Source organism: Salvelinus fontinalis, chromosome 38 (genome assembly GCF_029448725.1).
Source record: "Salvelinus fontinalis isolate EN_2023a chromosome 38, ASM2944872v1, whole genome shotgun sequence".
Lineage (NCBI taxonomy): Eukaryota > Metazoa > Chordata > Actinopteri > Salmoniformes > Salmonidae > Salvelinus > Salvelinus fontinalis.
Genome location: NC_074702.1, coordinates 13,778,984 through 13,804,398, shown reverse-complemented (window position 1 = coordinate 13,804,398; position 25,415 = coordinate 13,778,984). Strand labels below are relative to the sequence as shown.

At 46.4% G+C, this 25,415-nt stretch overlaps 1 protein-coding gene across 5 annotated transcripts in view; it reads right to left on the bottom strand.

Moving 5' to 3' along the window:
* Positions 1-25,415, bottom strand: part of arhgap33 (Rho GTPase activating protein 33) — a 55,503-nt gene that overhangs the window by 14,497 nt on the left and 15,591 nt on the right. For 3 of the 5 annotated variants that reach the window (XM_055903490.1, XM_055903488.1, XM_055903489.1), the window contains 15 exons: positions 22,881-22,972; positions 21,681-21,765; positions 17,016-17,102; positions 16,588-16,725; positions 16,145-16,237; positions 15,525-15,647; positions 14,588-14,665; positions 13,184-13,250; positions 9,519-9,569; positions 8,090-8,239; positions 7,641-7,743; positions 7,351-7,495; positions 7,163-7,245; positions 1,718-1,825; positions 1,376-1,524 (listed from right to left, as the gene is read on the bottom strand). In XM_055903490.1, coding sequence (XP_055759465.1) covers positions 1,376-1,524; positions 1,718-1,825; positions 7,163-7,245; positions 7,351-7,495; positions 7,641-7,743; positions 8,090-8,239; positions 9,519-9,569; positions 13,184-13,250; positions 14,588-14,665; positions 15,525-15,647; positions 16,145-16,237; positions 16,588-16,725; positions 17,016-17,102; positions 21,681-21,765; positions 22,881-22,891 — 1,471 coding nt within the window. In that variant the 5' untranslated portion in view covers positions 22,892-22,972. Of the gene's footprint in view, positions 1-1,375; positions 1,525-1,717; positions 1,826-7,162; positions 7,246-7,350; positions 7,496-7,640; positions 7,744-8,089; positions 8,240-9,518; positions 9,570-13,183; positions 13,251-14,587; positions 14,666-15,524; positions 15,648-16,144; positions 16,238-16,587; positions 16,726-17,015; positions 17,103-17,261; positions 17,464-21,680; positions 21,766-22,880; positions 22,973-25,415 lie in introns of those variants that run through there. The other 2 variants (XM_055903493.1, XM_055903491.1) reach the window with 2 other exon arrangements.

Below are 25,415 nucleotides of genomic sequence, written 5' to 3'. Positions count from 1 at the left end.
TCGAACCCAGAATCTCTACTGGCCCTTAGACCACTGCACCACTCGGGAGGCCAACTTGGCTATACTTACTATCTACTGGAAAACAACAGACAAAAGCCCAATAGGATGAGACACATTCATCATGAACTCTTTCTTGTGCACATCGTACAGAGATCTCAGGACAAATGGGTCACACAGAAGCCAAAAGTAGACCAAGCCTGAACTAAACCAATCAACGCTATAGAGCGCTTGTAAGCATCCAGCATTGAGAGAGAGAAGGCACGGACGGTCAGAACATGGAGTAGTGTCGCCTCGCTACGGTGACTTCCAAAAGAGGGTGCCTGGGGACCTAAGGGACCTCCTCACCCCTGGCCTCCCCCACCTCCTCCTCACCCCTAGCCTCCTGCAGACTCACCAGCCTGGTTCTCTGGTGCTGCCGAGAGACCTTACACTCCAGCTTGCCCGTTGCTACGGAGACACACAGCTCTCGCTCACTATCTGCTGCTGCTTCCATCCCACTGGGCACACACTGGTTGAATCAACGTTGTTTCCACATCATTTCAATGAAATTACATTGAATCAACGTGGAATAGACATGGAATTGAAGTCTGTGCCCAGTGTGATGGCTACATCATCAGTGTGGCTGAGGGCTCACTTTATGGCAAGTTTACAGTTTTATTCCATATTTAATACTGATGTTTATTAAGAGTAAAGAACAAAGTGTTGCCAAATATTGTACTACTTTTTGGAGCAAATTGATGCAGTGGAAAAATCTTTCCATGCTGAAATCACTTATATTACTGCCATTTTAGACTATTCATACACATGTTCTACTGTGCTGCGAGGCAAGACAAAGAGTGCAATGAAATATTAGTATCACAGAGTCATTGAAGTAGAGTTGCTTTCATAGACTTACAGCATTTGCGGGGTAAAAAGTGGCGGACAGCGGGCAGTCGTGACAGTTGTAATGGAGGTAGAAGTGTCATTCATTATATACAGGGCTTTAACCAAAGCTCTCTGTTTAACCAGACAACTAAAAAGCATTAAGTAGAGGATAGAGGAAGCCTGGCTGGCTGAGTAGTAAAGCTAGTAATTGTAGGTACTAAAAAGAGGCTTTGAGGCTCTGAGGTAAATGCTCTGTGTGTGGCATTGATAACACAAAACCACAGAGCTGATACAGAGGGAGAGAAGACAGAGGGAGCACTCTGAAGGAGAAGACATTTTCAGTCGAATCCTAACTTGAAATCAAAACACGTCACTGACGATTGCCGACTGATGCATGCATCGATTTCAATGGGAAATGTGTGTTTTTCCACACAAATGGAACTCAAGTTAGGAAGATTGTGTCCAGTGACGGTTAGAGAAGCCAGCGTTGGGGTTATGGTGATGTGTGTACCTGTGCCTGTGAAGCGTCCTACAGAGGTGAAGGAGTCACTGAAGAGCACGTCCACGTGACCGAGGAGAAACTCCACCACCACAGACTGGATCCGCACCTCCTTAAACGGGTCAGCACCACTCAGACCCACCGCCTCGATCTCCATAGACCTGCCACAGAGACAACACACAGCCACACCATGTTCAACTCCAGGATGGTTTTGCAGACAGAAATGTCATGAATAGAGCTGACATGATTCCTCACTGTACATGTCAGAGGCACACTTGTTCTGAACAATATATTTCTATATGATCGATCCACAACGCACACATGCAGGTACAGTAGGTAGGTACAGACACACACCTGAGCAGGTTGGGGGCCCAGACGATGGCCAGGTTCTTGATGTGCATGTTGGTCTCTCCGCTGCAGGTGGCCAGACCAGCCAGGTGTCTAATGAGGTACTCCAGGGTCCTGACAGAGAGAAAGACAACATTAGTCCACAATCTGGGATCTGTCTCCATGGCTGTGTATACCTGTAGTCTCTGTCTGCCTCCATGGCTGTGTTGTGTGTACACCTGTAGTCTCTGTCTCCCTCCGTGGCTGTGTTGTGTATACCTGTAGTCTCTGTCTCCATGGCTGTGTTGTGTATACCTGTAGTCTCTGTCTCCATGGCTGTGTTGTGTATACCTGTAGTCTCTGTCTCCCTCCGTGGCTGTGTTGTGTGTATACCTGTAGTCTCTGTCTCCACGGCTGTGTATACCTGTAGTCTCTGTCTCCACGGCTGTGTATACCTGTAGTCTCTGTCTCCATGGCTGTGTTGTGTACACCTGTAGTCTCTGTCACCACGGCTGTGTATACCTGTAGTCTCTGTCTCCACGGCTGTGTATACCTGTAGTCTCTGTCTCCATGGCTGTGTTGTGTATACCTGTAGTCTCTGTCACCATGGCTGTGTTGTGTATACCTGTAGTCTCTGTCTCCATGGCTGTGTTGTGTATACCTGTAGTCTCTGTCTCCATGGCTGTGTTGTGTATACCTGTAGTCTCTGTCACCATGGCTGTGTTGTGTATACCTGTAGTCTCTGTCTCCATGCCTGTGTATACCTGTAGTCTCTGTCACCATGGCTGTGTTGTGTATACCTGTAGTCTCTGTCACCATGGCTGTGTTGTGTATACCTGTAGTCTCTGTCTCCATGGCTGTGTTGTGTATACCTGTAGTCTCTGTCTCCATGCCTGTGTTGTGTATACCTGTAGTCTCTGTCTCCATGGCTGTGTATACCTGTAGTATCTGTCTCCATGGCTGTGTTGTGTATACCTGTAGTCTCTGTCTCCATGGCTGTGTATACCTGTAGTCTCTGTCTCCATGGCTGTGTTGTGTATACCTGTAGTCTCTGTCTCCATGGCTGTGTATACCTGTAGTCTCTGTCTCCATGGCTGTGTTGTGTATACCTGTAGTCTCTGTCACCATGGCTGTGTTGTGTATACCTGTAGTCTCTGTCTCCATGGCTGTGTTGTGTATACCTGTAGTCTCTGTCTCCATGCCTGTGTTGTGTATACCTGTAGTCTCTGTCTCCATGGCTGTGTATACCTGTAGACTCTGTCTCCATGGCTGTGTTGTGTATACCTGTAGTCTCTGTCTCCATGGCTGTGTATACCTGTAGTCTCTGTCTCCATGGCTGTGTATACCTGTAGTCTCTGTCTCCATGGCTGTGTTGTGTATACCTGTAGTCTCTGTCTCCATGGCTGTGTATACCTGTAGTCTCTGTCTCCATGGCTGTGTTGTGTATACCTGTAGTCTCTGTCACCATGGCTGTGTTGTGTATACCTGTAGTCTCTGTCTCCATGGCTGTGTATACCTGTAGTCTCTGTCTCCATGGCTGTGTATACCTGTAGTCTCTGTCTACATGGCTGTGTTGTGTATACCTGTAGTCTCTGTCACCACGGCTGTGTATACCTGTAGTCTCTGTCTCCATGGCTGTGTATACCTGTAGTCTCTGTCTCCATGGCTGTGTTGTGTATACCTGTAGTCTCTGTCTCCATGGCTGTGTTGTGTATACCTGTAGTCTCTGTCTCCATGGCTGTGTATACCTGTAGTCTCTGTCTCCATGGCTGTGTATACCTGTAGTCTCTGTCTCCATGGCTGTGTATACCTGTAGTCTCTGTCTCCATGGCTGTGTATACCTGTAGTCTCTGTCTCCATGGCTGTGTTGTGTATACCTGTAGTCTCTGTCTCCATGGCTGTGTATACCTGTAGTCTCTGTCTCCATGGCTGTGTATACCTGTAGTCTCTGTCACCATGGCTGTATTGTGTATACCTGTAGTCTCTGTCACCATGGCTGTGTTGTGTATACCTGTAGTCTCTGTCTCCATGGCTGTGTATACCTGTAGTCTCTGTCTCCATGGCTGTGTATACCTGTAGTCTCTGTCTCCATGGCTGTGTATACCTGTAGTCTCTGTCTCCATGGCTGTGTTGTGTATACCTGTAGTCTCTGTCTCCATGGCTGTGTATACCTGTAGTCTCTGTCTCCATGGCTGTGTATACCTGTAGTCTCTGTCTCCATGGCTGTGTATACCTGTAGTCTCTGTCTCCATGGCTGTGTATACCTGTAGTCTCTGTCTCCATGGCTGAGTTGTGTATACCTGTAGTCTCTGTCTCCATGGCTGTGTTGTGTATACCTGTAGTCTCTGTCTCCATGGCTGTGTTGTGTATACCTGTAGTCTCTGTCACCACGGCTGTGTATACCTGTAGTCTCTGTCTCCATGGCTGTGTATACCTGTAGTCTCTGTCTCCATGGCTGTGTATACCTGTAGTCTCTGTCTCCATGGCTGTGTATACCTGTAGTCTCTGTCACCATGGCTGTGTTGTGTATACCTGTAGTCTCTGTCTCCATGGCTGTGTTGTGTATACCTGTAGTCTCTGTCACCACGGCTGTGTATACCTGTAGTCTCTGTCTCCATGTCTGTGTATACCTGTAGTCTCTGTCTCCATGTCTGTGTTGTGTATACCTGTAGTCTCTGTCTCCATGGCTGTGTATACCTGTAGTCTCTGTCTCCATGGCTGTGTATACCTGTAGTCTCTGTCTCCATGGCTGTGTATACCTGTAGTCTCTGTCTCCATGGCTGTGTATACCTGTAGTCTCTGTCTCCATGGCTGTGTATACCTGTAGTCTCTGTCTCCATGGCTGTGTATACCTGTAGTCTCCATGGCTGTGTATACCTGTAGTCTCTGTCTCCATGGCTGTGTTGTGTATACCTGTAGTCTCTGTCTCCATGGCTGTGTTGTGTATACCTGTAGTCTCTGTCTCCATGGCTGTGTTGTGTATACCTGTAGTCTCTGTCACCACGGCTGTGTATACCTGTAGTCTCTGTCTCCATGTCTGTGTATACCTGTAGTCTCTGTCTCCATGTCTGTGTTGTGTATACCTGTAGTCTCTGTCTCCATGGCTGTGTATACCTGTAGTCTCTGTCTCCATGGCTGTGTATACCTGTAGTCTCTGTCTCCATGGCTGTGTATACCTGTAGTCTCTGTCTCCATGGCTGTGTTGTGTATACCTGTAGTCTCTGTCTCCATGGCTGTGTATACCTGTAGTCTCTGTCTCCATGGCTGTGTATACCTGTAGTCTCTGTCTCCATGGCTGTGTATACCTGTAGTCTCTGTCTCCATGGCTGTGTATACCTGTAGTCTCTGTCTCCATGGCTGTGTATACCTGTAGTCTCTGTCTCCATGGCTGTGTATACCTGTAGTCTCTGTCTCCATGGCTGTGTATACCTGTAGTCTCTGTCTCCATGGCTGTGTATACATGTAGTCTCTGTCTACATGGCTGTGTTGTGTATACCTGTAGTCTCTGTCACCACGGCTGTGTATACCTGTAGTCTCTGTCTCCATGGCTGTGTTGTGTATACCTGTAGTCTCTGTCTCCATGGCTGTGTTGTGTATACCTGTAGTCTCTGTCACCATGGCTGTGTTGTGTATACCTGTAGTCTCTGTCTCCATGGCTGTGTTGTGTATACCTGTAGTCTCTGTCTCCATGGCTGTGTTGTGTATACCTGTAGTCTCTGTCTCCATGAATGTGTATACCTGTAGTCTCTGTCTCCATGGCTGTGTATACCTGTAGTCTCTGTCTCCATGGCTGTGTATACCTGTAGTCTCTGTCTCCAAGGCTGTGTATACCTGTAGTCTCTGTCTCCATGGCTGTGTATACCTGTAGTCTCTGTCACCATGGCTGTGTTGTGTATACCTGTAGTCTCTCTCTCCATGGCTGTGTATACCTGTAGTCTCTGTCTCCATGGCTGTGTATACCTGTAGTCTCTGTCTCCATGGCTGTGTATACCTGTAGTCTCCATGGCTGTGTATACCTGTAGTCTCCATGGCTGTGTATACCTGTAGTCTCCATGGCTGTGTATACCTGTAGTCTCTGTCTCCATGGCTGTGTTGTGTATACCTGTAGTCTCTGTCTCCATGGCTGTGTTGTGTATACCTGTAGTCTCTGTCTCCATGGCTGTGTTGTGTATACCTGTAGTCTCTGTCACCACGGCTGTGTATACCTGTAGTCTCTGTCTCCATGGCTGTGTATACCTGTAGTCTCTGTCTCCATGGCTGTGTATACCTGTAGTCTCTGTCTCCATGGCTGTGTATACCTGTAGTCTCTGTCTCCATGGCTGTGTATACCTGTAGTCTCTGTCTCCATGGCTGTGTATACCTGTAGTCTCTGTCTCCATGGCTGTGTATACCTGTAGTCTCTGTCACCATGGCTGTGTTGTGTATACCTGTAGTCTCTGTCACCATGGCTGTGTTGTGTATACCTGTAGTCTCTGTCTCCATGGCTGTGTTGTGTATACCTGTAGTCTATGTCTCCATGGCTGTGTATACCTGTAGTCTCTGTCTCCATGGCTGTGTATACCTGTAGTCTCTGTCTCCATGGCTGTGTATACCTGTAGTCTGTCTCCATGGCTGTGTATACCTGTAGTCTCTGTCACCACGGCTGTGTATACCTGTAGTCTCTGTCTCCATGGCTGTGTTGTGTATACCTGTAGTCTCTGTCTCCATGGCTGTGTATACCTGTAGTCTCTGTCTCCATGGCTGTGTATACCTGTAGTCTCTGTCTCCATGGCTGTGTATACCTGTAGTCTCTGTCTCCATGGCTGTGTATACCTGTAGTCTCTGTCTCCATGGCTGTGTATACCTGTAGTCTCTGTCTCCATGGCTGTGTATACCTGTAGTCTATGTCTCCATGGCTGTGTATACCTGTAGTCTATGTCTCCATGGCTGTGTATACCTGTAGTCTCTGTCTCCATGGCTGTGTATACCTGTAGTCTCTGTCTCCATGGCTGTGTATACCTGTAGTCTCTGTCTCCATGGCTGTGTATACCTGTAGTCTCTGTCTCCATGGCTGTGTATACCTGTAGTCTCTGTCTCCATGGCTGTGTTGTGTATACCTGTAGTCTCTGTCTCCATGGCTGTGTTGTGTATACCTGTAGTCTCTGTCTCCATGGCTGTGTATACCTGTAGTCTCTGTCTCCATGGCTGTGTTGTGTATACCTGTAGTCTCTGTCTCCACGGCTGTGTATACCTGTAGTCTCTGTCTCCACGGCTGTGTATACCTGTAGTCTCTGTCTCCATGGCTGTGTTGTGTATACCTGTAGTCTCTGTCTCCATGGCTGTGTTGTGTATACCTGTAGTCTCTGTCTCCATGGCTGTGTTGTGTATACCTGTAGTCTCTGTCTCCATGGCTGTGTTGTGTATACCTGTAGTCTCTGTCTCCATGGCTGTGTATACCTGTAGTCTCTGTCTCCATGGCTGTGTTGTGTATACCTGTAGTGTGGTGGTGGGAGCTGCTGGATGACATCATGTACTTTCACCATGCGCTCGTCGTCCGTCATCTCTCCCATACAGTCCTACGGAGGAAGACCAGGGAAAAAACAGATGGCAAGTTTAGCCTTTGACAATGGACAGCGCTTTCAGTTGGAGGGAGTTGTGTTGGGTTATGACCATGTACTCACAGCAAACTTGTCGTAGAGCTGGTAGGTGAGCAGGGGGTTGGGCAGCTCTCTGAAGTAGAGCTTACACAGGGACCCCACACAGTGGATGTCCTGCATGTACATATCCTTGGTCAGGTCTGGAACGTTCTCACTGTCAAACTCATGTCTGGTGGGGAGAGAGTGTCAAATAGGGTTGAATGCCAAAAAAGTATTGCATATATGTATTTTATGCATGCAGTCAATGATCTATGTAGTCCTAATTCTTTACAGGTTCAGGGCCTGACATGCAGGGTTAGCATGAGGAGTGGTACCGGAGTTTCTGAATGTTGGAGGAGACTCCAGAGTGCCTGTAGATGCCGTCCACCACACCATGCTTCTCTATGAACTCTGAGCAGCTCTTCAGAACCTGTGGAACTGGAGAAGCACACAAAGATCCTTGTCACACGTTACAGTAGTACACCAAACCAGACCAGGCTCTCAAGGACACACAGAGATGACTCCCTGAGACTCTAGAATTAGAACTGTAGAACTCTAACTAGGGCAATGGGCCCATTTCATCAACTCCGTAGCACTAATGTGATCCTAAAATGGCATGATTGATTTTAATATTGTTCTGAGTTCACTTGACAAACCAAAACCGCTCACTCTCTGCAGCCAGCAACTCACTCTTACGTTACTATAAAAATAACAAGCCCAAAGATACTGACAACTACTTTACATCCCCAAAAGGTTACGTGAGGATAAGTGTGGTTTTATGTACCGTCCAGTCCTGAGTTGAGGAGGTGCTCTCCCAGGTCACAGCCGAACACCCTCTCCTTAAGAATGCCTCTCTGTTTGAGCTTCTGCTTGGTGGGCCTGGACTTCATAAAGGTGCGCAGGAATCCCATCAGCTTGCCGTGCTTCTTAGAAACTGTCAGAGGGGGGCGACAGAGAGCTGCTGAGTATTGACACTACAGTGGGAAAGAGACACTATTGTGGTGGGTGAGGGGTCCATCTCTGTGAGGGGCGTGTCTTTGTGTGTGTGTACACATGTCTGCAAATGTGTGTGTGTGTGTGTGTGTGTATCCATATGTGAATGTTTAACATAAATGTCATCATCGTCATCAAATATAAACGGATGAAAAGACATGAGAAAATAGGAGAGTTTAGTGGGAGCTGGAGCATGGACACTAGTAGGAGGCTGGGTCGTGTTCTGGACCAATGAGCCACGACCACCAACATCATTAGAACAATAAGCAGCAGCAGATTACTTGGACGCATCGTGAAGATTAGGATTAAGAGCAAGGAAATAATGATTGTCATTGGTCATAATAAACCTGTATCGTCTTCCTCTATAACAACGACTTGCTTCTCATTTATACAACAAGCTCCATTGTGTTCCTATGATTTATGGGGGACTCTAAAATACATGTACACTAATTCTACTCTAAAAACATCCTCACCACTCCTGCATGCGAACAGCCCTAGGCTTGGCTAGTTGTATAAATGGCTATTGTATGTTTCCTGGTTGGCTAAAGGGGAAATGTGTTATACAGGCCCTGCATTAAGGGGAGAGATGAGGCGTTAGGAAAGATAAGGACGGTGGAAGGACTCTGATTAGATGACAAATAGATTAATGAGAGAAATTCCATTTCAGTTGTTGTTACCAGCAAGTCTTAGGTACCAAGGCTGAGGAACTGAGAGAGAGAGAGAAAGAGAAAAAGGCAATAGATACAACAGGAAGGCGGTTGGAACACCAGCTAAATACATTGTTTTGGGAGTGCGAAGTACAGAACAGAGATATACTGTGGTCAGAGATACAAATATGAAGATTGCAAAGATGTTGTGGTGACCACATTAAGCAAGCAAAACAACCTATGTGCTGAGTAATTGTGAAACTATGTAATGTCACGTGATCCGCTGTGTGTATCTGGTTAACACCACAAGATCATGTATCCTTAAATAAAAAATTGTCTAGATGTTTACAAGACGAAGATACAAGGGAGAGGGAGGAAAAGTGGCTGTTATATACTATTCAATTAAATATAATAAGCGATATGTGCTGCATGCCATAATGGAAAAAAGTAACCATGACAGTTAATACTACATGTTGTCAACCTCATTTCAAGCCAGCCCCTGCAAAACCTTCGACACGCTCTGTGGAGACTAAATACTCATACAGCAGTGATTGGTTGATTGCGTCTGTTTACCGGATGTAGGAGAGGGAGGTCCTGGTGCGCTGGAGTTGGCTGGATCTCCATCTGGAAACACAAACGTCACTCAATACATCTGACATTGATCTGGTGACACAGTGCAGGTGTACAGTGCATTCGCTAAGTATTCAGACCCCTTGACTTTTTCCACATTGTTACGTTACAGCCTGATTCTAAAATGGATTAAAAAAATATCCCTCAAACTACACACAGTACCCCATAATAACAAAGCAAAAACAGCTTTTTCTAAATGTTTACAAATGTATTAAATATTTTAAAAAACTGAAATATGACATTTACATAAGTATTCAGACCGTTTACTCAGTGCTTTGTTGAAGCACCTTTGGCAGTGATTACAGCCGAGTATTCTTGGGTATGACGCTACAAGCTTGGCACACCTGTATTTGGGGAGTTTCTCCCATTTTTCTCTGCAGATCCTCTCAAGCTCTGTCAGGTTGGATGGGGAGCATTGCTACACAGCTATTTTCAGGTCTCTCCAGAGATGTTCGATCGGGTTCAAGATCGGGCTCTGGCTGGGCCACTCAAGGACATTCACTGACTTGTCCCGAAGCCACTCCTGCGTTGTCTTGGTTGTGTGCTTAGGGTCGTTGTCCTGTTGGAAGTTGAACCTTTGCCCCAGTCTGAAGTCCTGAGCGTTCTGGGGTAGGTTTTCATCAAGGATCTCTCTGTACTTTGCTCCGTTCATCTTTCCCTCAATCCTGACTAGTCTCCCAGTCCTCGCCACTGAAAAACATCCCCACAGCAAGATGCTGCCACCACCATGCTTCCCCGTAGGGATGTTGCCAGGTTTCCTCCAGAAGTGATGCTTGGCATTTAGGCCAAAGAGTTCAGTCTTGGTTTTATCAGACCAGGAAATCTTGTTTCTCATGGTCTGAGTCTTTAGGTGCCTTTTGGCAAACTCCAAGCAGGCTGTCATGCGCCTTTTACTGAGGAGTGGCTTCCATCTGGCCACTTTACCATAAAAGCCTGATGGGTGGAGTGCTGCAGAGATGGGAGAACCTTCCAGAAGGACAACCATCTCCACAGAGGAAATATAGAGCCCTGTCAAAGTGACCATCGGGTTCTTGGTCACCTCCCTGACGAAGGCCCTTCTCCACCAATTGCTCAGGTTGGCCAGCTCTAGGAAGAGTCTTGGTGGTGCCAAACTTCTTCCATTTAAGAATGATGAAGGCCACTGTGTTCTTTTGGTACCCTTCCCCAGATCTGTGCCTCGACACAATCCTGCCTCAGATCTCTATGGACAATTCCTTCGACCTCATGGCTTGGTTTTTGCTCTAACATGCACTGTCAACTAGAGGTCGACCGATTAATCGGAATGGCCGATTAATTAGGGCCGATTTCAAGTTTTCATAACAATCGGAAATCTGTATTTTTTGGACACATTTTTTTTTACACCTTTATTTAACTAGTTAAGTCAGTTAAGAACACATTCTTATTTTCAATGACGGCCTAGGAACGGTGGGTTAACTGCCTTGTTCAGGGGCAGAAAGACAGATTTTTACCTTGTCAGCTCGGGGATTCAATCTTGCAACCTTACAGTTAACTAGTCCAACGCTCTAACCACCTGCCTCTCATTGCACTCCACGAGGAGCCCGCCTGTTACGCGAATGCAGTAAGAAGCCAAGGGAAGTTGCTAGCTAGCATTAAACTTATCTTATAAAAAACAATCAATCAATCATAATCACTAGTTATCACTAGTTAATCACATGGTTGATGATATTACTAGTTTATCTAGCGTGTCCTGCGTTGCATATAATCGATGCGGTGCGCATTCGCGAAAAAGGACTGTCGTTGCTCCAACGTGTACCTAACCATAAACATCAATGCCTTTCTTAAAATCAATACACAGAAGTATATATTTTTAAACCTGCATATTTAGCTAAAAGAAATCCAGGTTAGCAGGCAATATTAACTAATATTAATTAAGGTGAAATTGTGTCACTTCTCTTGTGTTCCTTGCACGCAGAGTCAGGGTATATGTGATAATAATAAAAGTTTTGTTTTCGAAATGATAGTTTCCGGATTCGACCATATTAATGACCAAAGGCTCGTATTTCTGTGTGTTATTATGTTATAATTAAGTCTATGATTTGATATTTGATAGAGCAGTCTGACTGAGCGGTGGTAGGCAGCAGCAGGCTCGTAAGCATGAATTCAAACAGCACTTTCATGCATTTTGCCAGCAGCTCTTCACTGTGCTTCAAGCATTGAGCTGTTTATGACTTCAAGCCTATCAACTCCCGAGATTAGGCTGGTGTAACCGATGTGAAATGGTTAGCTAGTTAGCGGGGTGTGCGCTAATAGCGTTTCAAACGTCACTCGCTCTGAGACCTGGAGTAGCTGTTCCCCTTGCTCTGCATGGGTAACGCTGCTTCGAGGGTGGCTGTTGTCGTTGTGTTGCTGGTTCGAGCCCAGGTAGGAGCGAGGAGAGGGACGGAAGCTATACTGTTACACTGCAATACTAAAGTGCCTATAAGAACATCCAATAGTCAAAGGTATATGGAATAAAATTGGTATAGAGAGAAATAGTCGTATAAATACAATATTAACTACAACCTAAAACCTCATACCTTGGCATATTGAAGACTCATGTTAAAAGGAACCACCAGCTTTCATATGTTCTCATGTTCTGAGCAAGGAACTTAAACGTTAGCTTTTACTTTCTTCTCCAACACTTTGTTTTTGCATTATTTAAACCAAATTGAACATGTTTCATTATTTATTTGAGGCCAAATTGATTTTTATTGATGTATTATATCAAGTTAAAATAAGTGTTCATTCAGTATTGTTGTAATTGTCATAATTACAAATAAAAAATATATATTAAAAAAATAATAATAATAAAATACATTATTAACTACAACCTAAAACCTCATACCTTGGAATATTGAAGACTCATGTTAAAAGGAACCACCAGCTTTCATATGTTCTCATGTTCTGAGCAAGGAACTTAAACGTTAGCTTTTACTTTCTTCTCCAACACTTTGTTTTTGCATTATTTAAACCAAATTGAACATGTTTCATTATTTATTTGAGGCCAAATTTATTTTTATTGATGTATTATATTAAGTTAAAATAAGTGTTCATTCAGTATTGTTGTAATTGTCATAATCACAAATTAAAAATATATATAAAAAAATTATAATAAAATTAAATCGGCCGATTAATCGGTATCGGCTTTTTGTTGGTCCTCCAATAAATCGGTATCAGCGTTGAAAAATCATAATCGGTCGACCTCTACTGTCAACTGTGGGACCTTTATATAGACAGGTGTGTGCCTTTCCAAATCAAGCTGTAGAAACATCGCAAGGATGATTAATGGAAACAGGATGCACCTGAGCTCAATTTCAAGTCTCATAACAAAGGGTCTGAATACTTATGTAAATAAGGTATTTCTGTATTTAAAAAAATATATATATTTATTTTTTAACCTGTTTTTGCTTTGTCATTATGGGGTATTGTCTGTAGATTGATGAGGAAAAACATGTATTTAATCCATTTTTGAAAAACGTAACAAAATGTGGAAAAAGTCAAGGGGTCTGAGTACTTTCCGAAGGCACTGTATGTGATAATATACCGTAAGTGGGATTTAGTATGGTGGTGTCATAACGTGTGTGTTTGTGTGTGTGTGTGTGAGCCACCTATTTTAGCGGCGGACTGAGGCTTCTCGTTGATGAGCTCCACACACTCACTGGGGAAGAAGCCCACCTAAAGTGAGGAAAGACCATCAAAGTAACTGAGGATAACAAGCACGGACACACAAAAACTTGGACACACACACACACACACACACACACACACAATAGCTTACACATGACATAGGTTAAAAAACAAGAGCAAATGAGTTAAAAGAAAAGTAAAAGCTCAGTGAAAATAGAGAACAGTGAAAGAAAGAGAGGAAACAAAACGAGAAGGGAAAAGGAAGTACAGAAACATGAAGACGTGAGATAGTGAATGTAGCCATCATCTGGAGAACTGTTGTTCTGCAGCGGGACTCTTTCGAGAGGGTGAGGGAGACAGGCGTGCGCGTGAGGGAGACAGGCGTGCGCGTGAGGGAGACAGGCGTGCGCGTGAGGGAGACAGGCGTGCGCGTGAGGGAGACAGGCGTGCGCGTGAGGGAGACAGGCGTGCGCGTGAGGGAGACAGGCGTGCGCGTGAGGGAGACAGGCGTGCGCGTGAGGGAGACAGGCGTGCGCGTGAGGGAGACAGGCGTGCGCGTGAGGGAGACAGGCGTGCGCGTGAGGGAGACAGGCGTGCGCGTGAGGGAGACAGGCGTGCGCGTGAGGGAGACAGGCGTGCGCGTGAGGGAGACAGGCGTGCGCGTGAGGGAGACAGGCGTGCGCGTGAGGGAGACAGGCGTGCGCGTGAGGGAGACAGGCGTGCGCGTGAGGGAGACAGGGGTGCGCGTGAGGGGTGCGCGTGAGGGAGACAGGGGTGCGCGTGAGGGAGACAGGGGTGCGCGTGAGGGAGACAGGGGTGCGCGTGAGGGAGACAGGCGTGCGCGTGAGGGAGACAGGCGTGCGCGTGAGGGAGACAGGCGTGCGCGTGAGGGAGACAGGCGTGCGCGTGAGGGAGACAGGCGTGCGCGTGAGGGAGACAGGCGTGCGCGTGAGGGAGACAGGCGTGCGCGTGAGGGAGACAGGCGTGCGCGTGAGGGAGACAGGGGTGCGCGTGAGGGGTGCGCGTGAGGGAGACAGGGGTGCGCGTGAGGGAGACAGGCGTGCGCGTGAGGGAGACAGGCGTGCGCGTGAGGGAGACAGGCGTGCGCGTGAGGGAGACAGGCGTGCGCGTGAGGGAGACAGGCGTGCGCGTGAGGGAGACAGGCGTGCGCGTGAGGGAGACAGGCGTGCGCGTGAGGGAGACAGGCGTGCGCGTGAGGGAGACAGGGGTGCGCGTGAGGGAGACAGGGGTGCGCGTGAGGGAGACAGGGGTGCGCGTGAGGGAGACAGGGGTGCGCGTGAGGGAGACAGGGGTGCGCGTGAGGGAGACAGGGGTGCGCGTGAGGGAGACAGCCAGTGGAATTCTCCAGTGATTGTGTTGTGTACCTGGAAGCCATGCTTCCCCCTCCACCAGTTGGAGTCCTCTTTGGGTGGCATATCAATTACAGACAGGATATCTCCCACCTGGAGAGAGACACACACACACATTAGACAAAGACATTAAACAACCTCCGACTTCAGACAAAGTCTACAGGCAAACGAGCCAGATGACTTAATTTAACATCAGCCCCCCCCCCCCCCCCCCCCCAAAAAAAGTACATCAACACACATAATACAGCCTCGGCAGTCAAAACACCAGCCCCAAAACTAAACATTATCCAGACACAACAAGCTGGATCAGGGCATAATGTATCCTGCCCGATTTGGCTGAACTCCTCACACTTATTTCAGATAACAGATAAGGAGAACAGATGAGATACAGTTGCCATTCCTCACTGTAAGGAGGACAGGACAGAGAGGAGATAAGAAACAGAGAGAGAAACAGAGAGAGAGAGCGCGAGAGAGAGACAAAATGAGAGTGAGACGGAAAGAGATAGAGAGCACGAGAGAGAGACAAAATGAGAGTGAGACGGAAAGAGACAAAATGAGAGTGAGACGGAAAGAGAGAGAGAGCACGAGAGAGAGACAAAAGGAGAGTGAGACGGAAAGAGAGAGAGAGCACGAGAGAGAGACAAAATGAGAGTGAGACGGAAAGAGAGAGAGAGACAGAAGCGCTAAAATGTGCCTCGGTGTTTGGGTCACCCCATTCCGGGTGCTGTGGCCCAGAAACAGAAAGAGGAGCAGTATGTAGAGCAGGAGGAGGAGAAGAGGACAGGAATAGACAGAACAGGAAGATGGAAAAGGAAAAAAAGAAGGAAAAGGAAGGTGACAGCCAAACAGAGAGACCAAGGCCCAGACAGAGGTGACACAGAAATCTGAAAACTATGAGTGCCACTAATGTAAATCTCATTTGGTTCTGTGTATCCCTGCAGCAGCTCCATACCTCAATGGAGATCTCGTCGCTGGCCTGCGCCGTGTAGCGCTTGATGACATGAGCAGCGGCGATGGCGGGAACGTTGAGCGAAGCTTCCTCTTTCAGAAGGAACCGATTCCCACGGTTGTCAATCTGGGAGGAACAGCAAACACAAACCTCTGTTGTTTAAGGAATAGACGGGCAAATAATTACACCACTTTCTCAATATCCCTTAATTATAGTAGTAGGGCTAATGCACAGGTGGTAAGACAAAGCCTGTCTCTCTAGGTCTGTCTTTCTCTCTCCCACTCTTCTTTGGTCTTCCCCAACAAGTGTCTTCTTTCTCTGGCCAATTTCTTATGTTTCCATGTTTTTACAGCTTATTCTCACCTTCACTCTTTCTTTCAACGTCTTTGTGGGGAGGGGCAGCCCCCCGCCAAAAAAACAGTCCCACTATGTTTTATTTTTTAGCTTTATTGAAGAGATAGTACTACCGTGTGAAAGATGGGGGAGGGTGAATCAAAAGGCAGTGGGCCAGATTCGAACCCATGCTGACTCTGGCATATATGTGAGCCGGGGTCAGCGGCTGTAACCACTGGACCACACAGTCCACTCTCTTATGTTTTCTAAAGACACTTTAATAGTCTCACCTCCATCCAGGTGAGCACAGGCCCACAGTTGAGCTTGTTGTCCACGATCATGGAGAGGCGGCTCAGGTACTCCGACAGCAGCGGGGTGAAGATCTGACAAACAACAAAAACAACTGAAGCAGGACTTCACACACAGCTACTGTAGGAGCCGACAGCCATTTACATACATCTACTCCCAGATACCATAGATGAAGACAGGTGACCCAAATATCAACACCTGCTAGAATCAGAGAACAAAGGTGTACAGAGACAGACAGGTCACAGACAACGATGACTACATAACCTCGATGAAGGTAATTTCATGTCATTCTCAGAGGTCTTCATGCTAACCTACAGCGGTACCATCGACCTCCATACAGTACAGAAAAACATTCTACAGCTAATTCAGCCAGAATGCTACATCACCCCCTCAACAAATAAGCTCTCCCACAGTTCCCACTCACCTCTACCCTGTCCCCGATCTCGCTGAGGGGTGGCAGGGGCAGCAGCTGGGAGTAACGCCGGTCGTAGATACACTGGTGGAGGTGAGCGTCCAGAGTACGGAACTCCTCATAGGAGCGCCGAACCATCCACGTCTTAGCCTACATCACACACACAGACGGAGAGACAGAGAGAGAAAGAGAGAGAGCACGCGAGACAGCGAGAGGGAAAGAAGAGGGGACAGAAATATTAATGTGAGGAGGAGAGCAAGGAAGGGGGGGAATAAGTCAGACAGGAGGAGAGAGGAAGAGAGAGGGGGAAATATATTCCCAATCTGTCAAAGTGTACGTGTTGGTGTGAATGTGTCTGGGTTAGATATAGCCCTGGCAAGGAGATGTGCGAGTGCGTGTGCACTCGTGTTTGGCGAAGGTATGTGGTCGTGCCCACTCACCTGGCAGGACACCTGCACCAGGAAAACCAGGTCTTTGGCAGAGCCCGAGATCCAGCTGGCATCGCTCTGCTCGTTCGCAAACTGCAACTGAGGAACAGAAACACACACACACACACACACACACACACACACACAAGCATGGGTCAGAGGAACAGGTGGAGCAACTTTACAAAACATATAGCCTACTGTACACCGAATAAGCAAACACATATACAAGGATACTGCAAAGCGCCCTCCTATACCTACACACACGATCAGGATACATTATATCCAGGGAAATCGCAATCCTTGCCTGGTACCTTTTAAAGAACCTCCCTCCTAGTCACCCAGATTCTGCATCTTCTAATAAAGCAGCCAACTAAATCAGAGGAGATCTTTCAAAATGGCCGACAACATCTATGTGAAAGCTGTGAAAAGACACGCCTGCTAAACTAGTGACATCAGAGCCATGTGTCGCTAATAGAAAGCCTCGGGTGGAGCCGTAGGACACCCATGGGGTTCTGGTGGCCCGGATTTACAAACAAATGGGCTTCTACAAACAAGCACAAAAGGAAAACAGTCATGAGTTTTTTTGTCTTTTGTCTTTTTGGGGAAGAGGAGGAAGAAGTGAGGGCGGTGTTGAGGCTCCAGGCAGATTAAAATAGAAAATACTTTAATCTGAAATGAGACAGGCAGTGTTGTGGACCTTGGACTTTCACATCACATCCACTACGACTAACGCCTCAGAGAGAGATACACAGAGAGAGAGGGATAAAGAGGAGAGAGACTCAGTGGAGAGAGGTAGAGAGAGGGGGAGAGGGATAAAGAGGAGAGAGACTCAGTGGAGAGAGGTAGAGAGAGGGGGAGAGGGATAAAGAGGAGAGAGACTCAGTGGAGAGGTAGAAAGAGGGGGAGAGGGATAAAGAGGAGAGAGACTCAGTGGAGAGGTAGAAAGAGGGGGAGAGGGATAAAGAGGAGAGAGACTCAGAGGAGGAGGGAGATAGGAAGAGAACGAGAGGTAAAGAGAAAGTAGCCAGAGAGACTTAAAAAAGAAAGCAAATGCAAGAAAGAGGAAGAATAGAGGGTTTGACGTGTGTTTGTTTCTGACTCAGAGAGCAAGGACAGTGAGATCTCTTTTCTTCAGGGGCTTCAGACACTAATGAGCAGTGCTCCCTCTGCTCAACACACACACACGCGCACACGCGCACACGCACACACGCACACACGCACACACGCACACACGCACACACGCACACACGCACACACGCACACGCTCCAGCACAGAGAAAGAGAGCACTAACAGCTGTGCTGGGTGGGGAGAGACATGGAGGTGATGATGTCACTCCCTACATCAGGTGTATGGAGTTCATCATCATGACAGTGTTTAAAATGGCATTAAAGTTACAAAATCCTTGTTATAGGATGATGTTATATGATTTCTGTTGAAGTAGCGTATGTTTAACAGTGTGTGCGTTTAGATTGTTTTTAGGGGGGAATTGTACACGGTGTGTGCTTGTATAAGTAAACAAGTTTGTGAACATAAGAGTGTGAATATGAATTAACTAATTACGTTACAATGAACAGTATCTAGAGAGGTATGAGAATGTGCTCAGTGTGAATGTCAGAGAAAAGGGAGAGTACTGCTGCTCTTCCACTCCGATGCCCATGGACAGAAAATCTGACTGAGTTCGTATTTGTGAGTCCAGTTGTGGTTGTGTGCCCAGTAGCGTGTGTGTGTGTGAGAGAGAGAGAGTGTGTAGGTCAGGCACAAAGAAAGAGAGCCAGCCTCAGCCCTGGAGATGATGCTGCTCTCATCTCTCCACTGTGCCCACCCCCTTCCACATCTAGCCCACAGTCCTGACGCATTCTGACAGAAACACCCACAGTACAGACATGCAGTAACACACACACACACCCATAGTACAGACATGCAGTAACACACACACACACCCCCACAGTACAGACATGCAGTAACACACACACACACACATACAATAACACACACACACACACCCACAGTACAGACATGCAGTAACACACACACACCCACAGTACAGAATAGAGGTCGACCGATTAATCGGAATGGCCGATTAATTAGGGCCGATTTCATAACAATCGGAAATCGGTAATTTTGGACGCTGATTTTGCCGATGTTTTTTTTACACCTTTATTTAACTAGGCAAGTCAGTTAAGAACACATTCTTATTTTCAATGACGGCCTAGGAACAGTGGGTTAACTGCCTTGTTCAGGGGCAGAACGACAGATTTTTACCTTGTCAGCTCAGGGATTCAATCTTGCAACCTTACTTACGGTTAACTAGTCCAATGCTCTAACCACCTGCCTCACGAGGAGCCCGCCTGTTGCGCGAATGCAGTAAAAAGCCAAGGTAAGTTGCTAGCTAGCATTAAACTTATCTTATAAAAAACAATCAATCAATCATAATCACTAGTTATCACTAGTTAATCACATGGTTGATGATATTACTAGTTTATCTAGCGTGTCCTGCGTTGCATATAATCGATGTAGTGCGCATTCGCGAAAAAGGACTGTCGTTGCTCTAACGTGTACCTGACCATAAACATCAATGCCTTTCTTAAAATCAATACACATAAGTATATATTTTTAAACCTGCATATTTAGCTAAAAGAAAGGTGAAATTGTGTCACTTCTCTTGCGTTCATTGCACGCATAGTCAGGGTATATGCAACAGTTTGGGCCACCTGGCTCATTGCGAACTAATTTGCCAGAATTTTACGTAATTGTGACGTAACATTGAAGGTTGTGCAATGTAACAGGAATATTTAGACTGATGGATGCCACCCGTTAGATAAAATACGGAACGGTTCCGTATTTCACTGAAAGAATAAACATTTTGTTTTCGAGATGATAGTTACCGGATTCGACCATATTAATGACCTAAGGCTCGTATTTCTGTGTGTTATTAAGTTGTAATTAAGTCTATGATTTGATAGCGCAGTCTGACTGAGCGATGGTGGGCACCAACAGGCTCGTAAGCATTCATTCAAACAGCACTTTCGTGCGTTTTGCCAGCAGCTCTGCTGTTTATGAATTCAAGCCTATCAACTCCTGAGATTAGGCTGGTGTAACCGATGTGAAATGGCTAGCTAGTTAGTGGGGTGCGCGCTAATAGCTTGTCAAACGTCACTCGCTCTGAGACTTGGAGTAGTTGTTCCCCTTGCTCTGCATGGGTAACGCTGCTTCGAGGGTGGCTGTTGTCGATGTGTTCCTGGGTCGAGCCCAGGTAGGAGCGAGGAGAGGGACGGAAGCTATACTGTTACACTGGCAATACGAAAGTGCCTATAAGAACATCCAATGTTTGTATATGAAATACAAATCATATAGAGAGAAATAGTCCTATAATTCCTATAAATTCAACCTAAAACTTCTTACCTGGGAATATTGAAGACTCATGTTAAAAGGAACCACCAGCTTTCATATGTTCTCATGTTCTGAGCAAGGAACTTAAACGCTAGCTTTCTTACATGGCACATATTGCACTTTTACTTTCTTCTCCAACACTTTGTTTTTGCATTATTTCAACCAAATTGAACATGTTTCATTCTTTTTTTGAGGCTAAATTGATTTTATTGATGTATTATATTAAGTTAAAATAAGTGTTCATTCAGTATCGTTGTAATTGTCATTATTACAAATATATATATTATATATATATATTTTTTTTAAATCGGCCGATTAATCGGTATAGGCTTTTTTTGGTCCTCCAATAATCGGTATCGGCGGTGAAAAATCATAATCGGTCGACCTCTAGTACAGACATGCAGTAACACACACACACACACACACACACACACACACACACACACACACACACAGTAACCCACAGTAACCCACAGTAACCCACAGTAACCCACAGTAACCCACAGTAACCCACAGTGTGACCTGTATTGTGAGGTCATTAGGAGAGTCTGTCAGTCCTGTTCACATGTGATAATTACTACAGTAACATTACAGCATGAGGCTGGGGTCAACATCACTACAGTAAAATTACAACATGAGGTTGGGGTTGTCGTCACTACAGTAACATTTCAACATGAGGTTGGGGTTCTAAAGCAGGCCACTGGAACATCCATAAGGACCTATGGCGTTAGTAATAGACATGGCTAAAACACACTTTATTTACAGTCAGCCAAGCAGGACATCTTTGTAGTTACATTTCTAAAATGGGCATTTTAGCCTGCACGCACAGTCTTGTGTCCAGTCTAGCTACCGGTCCCTGACCTGCTGTTTTCAACTCTCTAGAGACAGCAGGAGCAGTAGAGATACTCTGAATGACCGGCTATGTAAAGCCAACTGACATTAATCTCCTGAGGTGCTGGCCTGTTGCACCCTCAATAACCACTGTGATTATTATTATTTGACCCTGCTGGTCATCTATGAACATTTGAACATCTTGGCCATGTTCTGTTATAATCTCCACCCGGCACAGCCAGAAGAGGACAGGCCACTCCTCATAGCCTGGTTCCTCTCTAGGTTTCTTCCTAGTTTCTGGCCTTTCTAGGGAGTTTTTCCTAGCCACTGTGCTTCTACACCTGCATTGCTTGCTGTTTGGGGTTTTAGGCTGAGTTTCTGTACAGCACTTTGTGACATCAGCTGATGTAAGAAGGGCTTCATAAATACATTTGATTGATTGCGTGGAAACCTACCTGGATGGAGCCAAACTCCACATTGTCATAGTGGAAGTGGGCACAGTCAACGAGCTTAGGGAAGTGGCCTTTCACAACAGACAGCCTGAGATAGAAACAAACAGCAGTCAGATTACATTAAATAACAGCATTATACAGTCACAGAGTGTGAGAGTCACAATACAGAGAATCTATTTGTCTTGAACAGCAGCAGACCAACACTGTTCTAACAGTTAGTGCAGTAGTAGAAGCCCTGTATACAGTGTCTATGTTTGGGTGAATTAGTAGGCCTACACTTAGGTTAGGAGTGAAGCTCCAGGACAAACAAAGCTGTAGCTATGGGAGCTTGACAGTGACCGTGGTTCTCGTATGAACAGAAACCACCCTGAGCAGACTGCTTTGCATGTCCCTACTCTCAAATACACACACTGACTGCGGCAGTTCCATGGCATGGTGATTTTTGCAGCTCGATGTTTATCATGAATCTTGCCCTGCAGGCAGAAGTGAGCGATTTCTGCTAGATGGGCCAGCTGCAAAGTCAAATTTGGCTATATTGTAAAAATGTATGAAAACAAAAATGTGCTTTTGGTCTTAAATTTAAGGTTAGGCATTAGGTTTAGTGGTGTGTTTAAGGTTAGGTTTCATGCCAGCCTGCGGTGACCAGGGCCAGACTTTATCAGTGACACCACTCACTCCTCTAAGCTTCACACCACATCAACCTCCCACTGTCAACTACCACATAACCTCACCACAGCCAGGGGGAAATGAAACTGGGGAACTTCCTGTTTCACAGCACTGCGTGGTCTGTAAGGGAAGTTCTGAGGTTCCCTGTATGTGTTTGTGTATAAACTTCTCTCCGACCCGTGTCTCCACAGAAGTGGTTTAAGACCTGACAGGGATGTCCATACAAGGGCATTCATCACAGAGAACAGCTAAAAAGTATAGTGAACCTGAAATACTACAGTATATATAATATACACCCTTCCTCTCAGTCTATGCTTGGCATCCTTTGTCTGGCACCAAAGTTCCATCGGTGCCTAATGGTTCACATTTCACACCACTTCTGCGTCCTGTAACTACACTGCAGCCACATTTCCCTCGTGCAGGTCAGCAGTGTACTTGTTCCACCCTCTTTAAAATGATCTTTAACTGTTCAAATCCACCCTCAGTGAAATGATTAAGAGCCAGAGGGCAGTGTGCCAGTCTTAGTGGCAGTATCACCTCTTGCTCATCTTCCCCTTCAAGTTGGCAGTGGTGCCCACGGAGCGGGTAGTGGGCTCCCCGGAAGTGTCCAGATTATCGGTGCTCCAAGCCTTAGGGAGGGAGATGAGCAAAGAGGAAAAAGACACAGTTAGTAAAACACGACAGTCAACAGGCCACGTTACATGGTGTCAGTCTGTCTCCAGGGGTGGTGGTCAAGACTGTACCTCAAAGGGAGATAGGGAGGACACCAGTCTTAAGACATCAACCAGGAGATATCTAGATATCTACTATAGTCAAAGTATGGTATATAGGCTACACCATCTACAAAATCTCTTCCTTCTTGACGGTGACTTGACTTGGTCAAAGCAACTTCCTCAGCCCCATGATGTCACTCCTGACTACAGTACATAACATGCAGAAGATACTTACACAAACACAGCACAACTAACACCACTGCAGAGGACAGAGCAAACTGTAGTAGTGGTAGCTGTGTCTGATTCTACTTCACATTGTATAAGCTGTTAGTTAGTAAATCCCTGTCCCCCTGCGGGTATCCAGTCCTTCCTGTCAGGATCTGCATGACGATGCAGCAGCCGTCACACAGCGGAGCTGAATGTGCACTGACTCATACTGACTCAACAGCAGGTGGAAACACAGCTAACCATCACACGGTTCACACCTTCACAGGCCCTACGGCAAGCCAGACACACACCCCTCCTCTACCCTCCTAGGTCTACCTTCACTCATCTCTAAAACCAGCATACAGCCATGTAATCGTCATCACAAATGAACGAATGACAAATATTTGTCCCTCTTTCCATTCATACCTCTTGCTCTCCCTCTCTCAATGTCAATATCCACCTCCTTTCCATATTATCCAGCTGATGAATGCAAACCAACACACCCACTCCTACACAAACAGGTAGCAGCACAGATGAGCTGTCAACCACCAGAGGGAACGAACATCAATCGCTCACTGTGTTTGTAAACAAGCCATTTTTCACACAGGACCAGTGTATATTACACCCATAAGGCTTTGGTAGAGGTTAACTGAAGTCATTTGTCTGTTGTCAGGGAAATATGTCCCAAATAGACAGCAGGTAGCCAAGTGGTTAGAGTGTTGTAACCAAAAGGTTGCTGGATCGAATCCCCGAGCTGACAAGGTAAAAGTCTGTCATTCTGCCCCTGGACAAGGCAGTTAACCCACTGTTCCCTGGTAGGCTGTCATTGTAAATAAGAATTTGTTCTTTAAACTGACTTGCCTAGTTAAATAAAGATAAATAAATAAAATGGGCAGGGTTGTCACCCCCACGAGATGAATTGGTGACAACCATCTCCATTCACAACATAGACAGTGAGAAATGGTTTTGCCCAGATGGGGGGAGGATGAGATGGGAATTAGGCTAAAAGTATGTGGATGAGTGACTCCCGATTCTCCTTCAAATACTCAAAATGGGATCAAATATCAAAACCCCATGTTCAGAAGCTAAAGGCCTCTACCTGAACAAGTGTAAGAGAATCTACCGCTTCCTCAGAGAGTTGGCCTATCTTACAATGTCTCACTCTCACATGCCAACAGCAACTGTGACAATAACAGACTGGATAAAGTTTGGAAGGGTGCAAGCCAGGTTCAAGATCAGATTCTCCACTACTCGGCCTGTCATGGGCTCCTGCAACACCTTTAAAGGATACAGCAGTGAAAACTCCTGGGCTTTTAAAACCTTCCCAGTTGTGAATCACTGTGATTGGGGACAGCGTGTCTGTTCACAGGTTATTCCTCAGCAGAAGCAGAGGATGCAGAGCTGGATAGAGTACTGCAGCTCCAGGGAAAAACATTACTCCTCAGAGTATTGGCCTGGGATCAGTACTACTCCTCCCGGGACTGACCTTACCCACACAAACCCAAACTGGTCCTGGTCAATCAGTTAGGGACAACTGACACCCTCACCGTTCCTGGGTGAGTGAGTGGGAGAGTGAGCACCTGGCATAGGCTGCTGTGGTAAATTGACTGTTAACAGTAAGCCTGGACAGCCCTGCCTCCACCTGGTGTGTGTGTGTGTACGCACTCAGCGGGGCCCTTAGAGGCTGAAGGCACTGGGGCTAAACTGGGCAAAGCTTCATCAGAATACATCAGCGCTGCATCACTTCAGCATTGAGCGTATCACACACCAAGATGTGTCTGTTCAGCCCTCAGTACAGCCCGGCCCCTTAGAGGGACTGAGTCGAGGCTGACAACGTGGCAACAGCAGAGAAACTCAACGAGCTGAGAGTCCATCATTACAAAGCAGGGTATAAGGTATTTATAGACAAGAACCCTGGCCTGTATCCAGTCTGCACTGACTGTCTGCAACATGCATTCATCCCATCTCCAACATTCTAAAACCTTAGTTCACCACCCGACTGGTACATTAAATGGATGCTAAAGGTCATTAGCGGACCACGTCATGTCATTGCTCTTCCAGTAACTCCATACCCCTCTTCACTCTACACCAGGCTAGAGTTTCACGGGCAGCCGGTATGGAACAACAGGCACCTGGAACTGGATCTGCCATG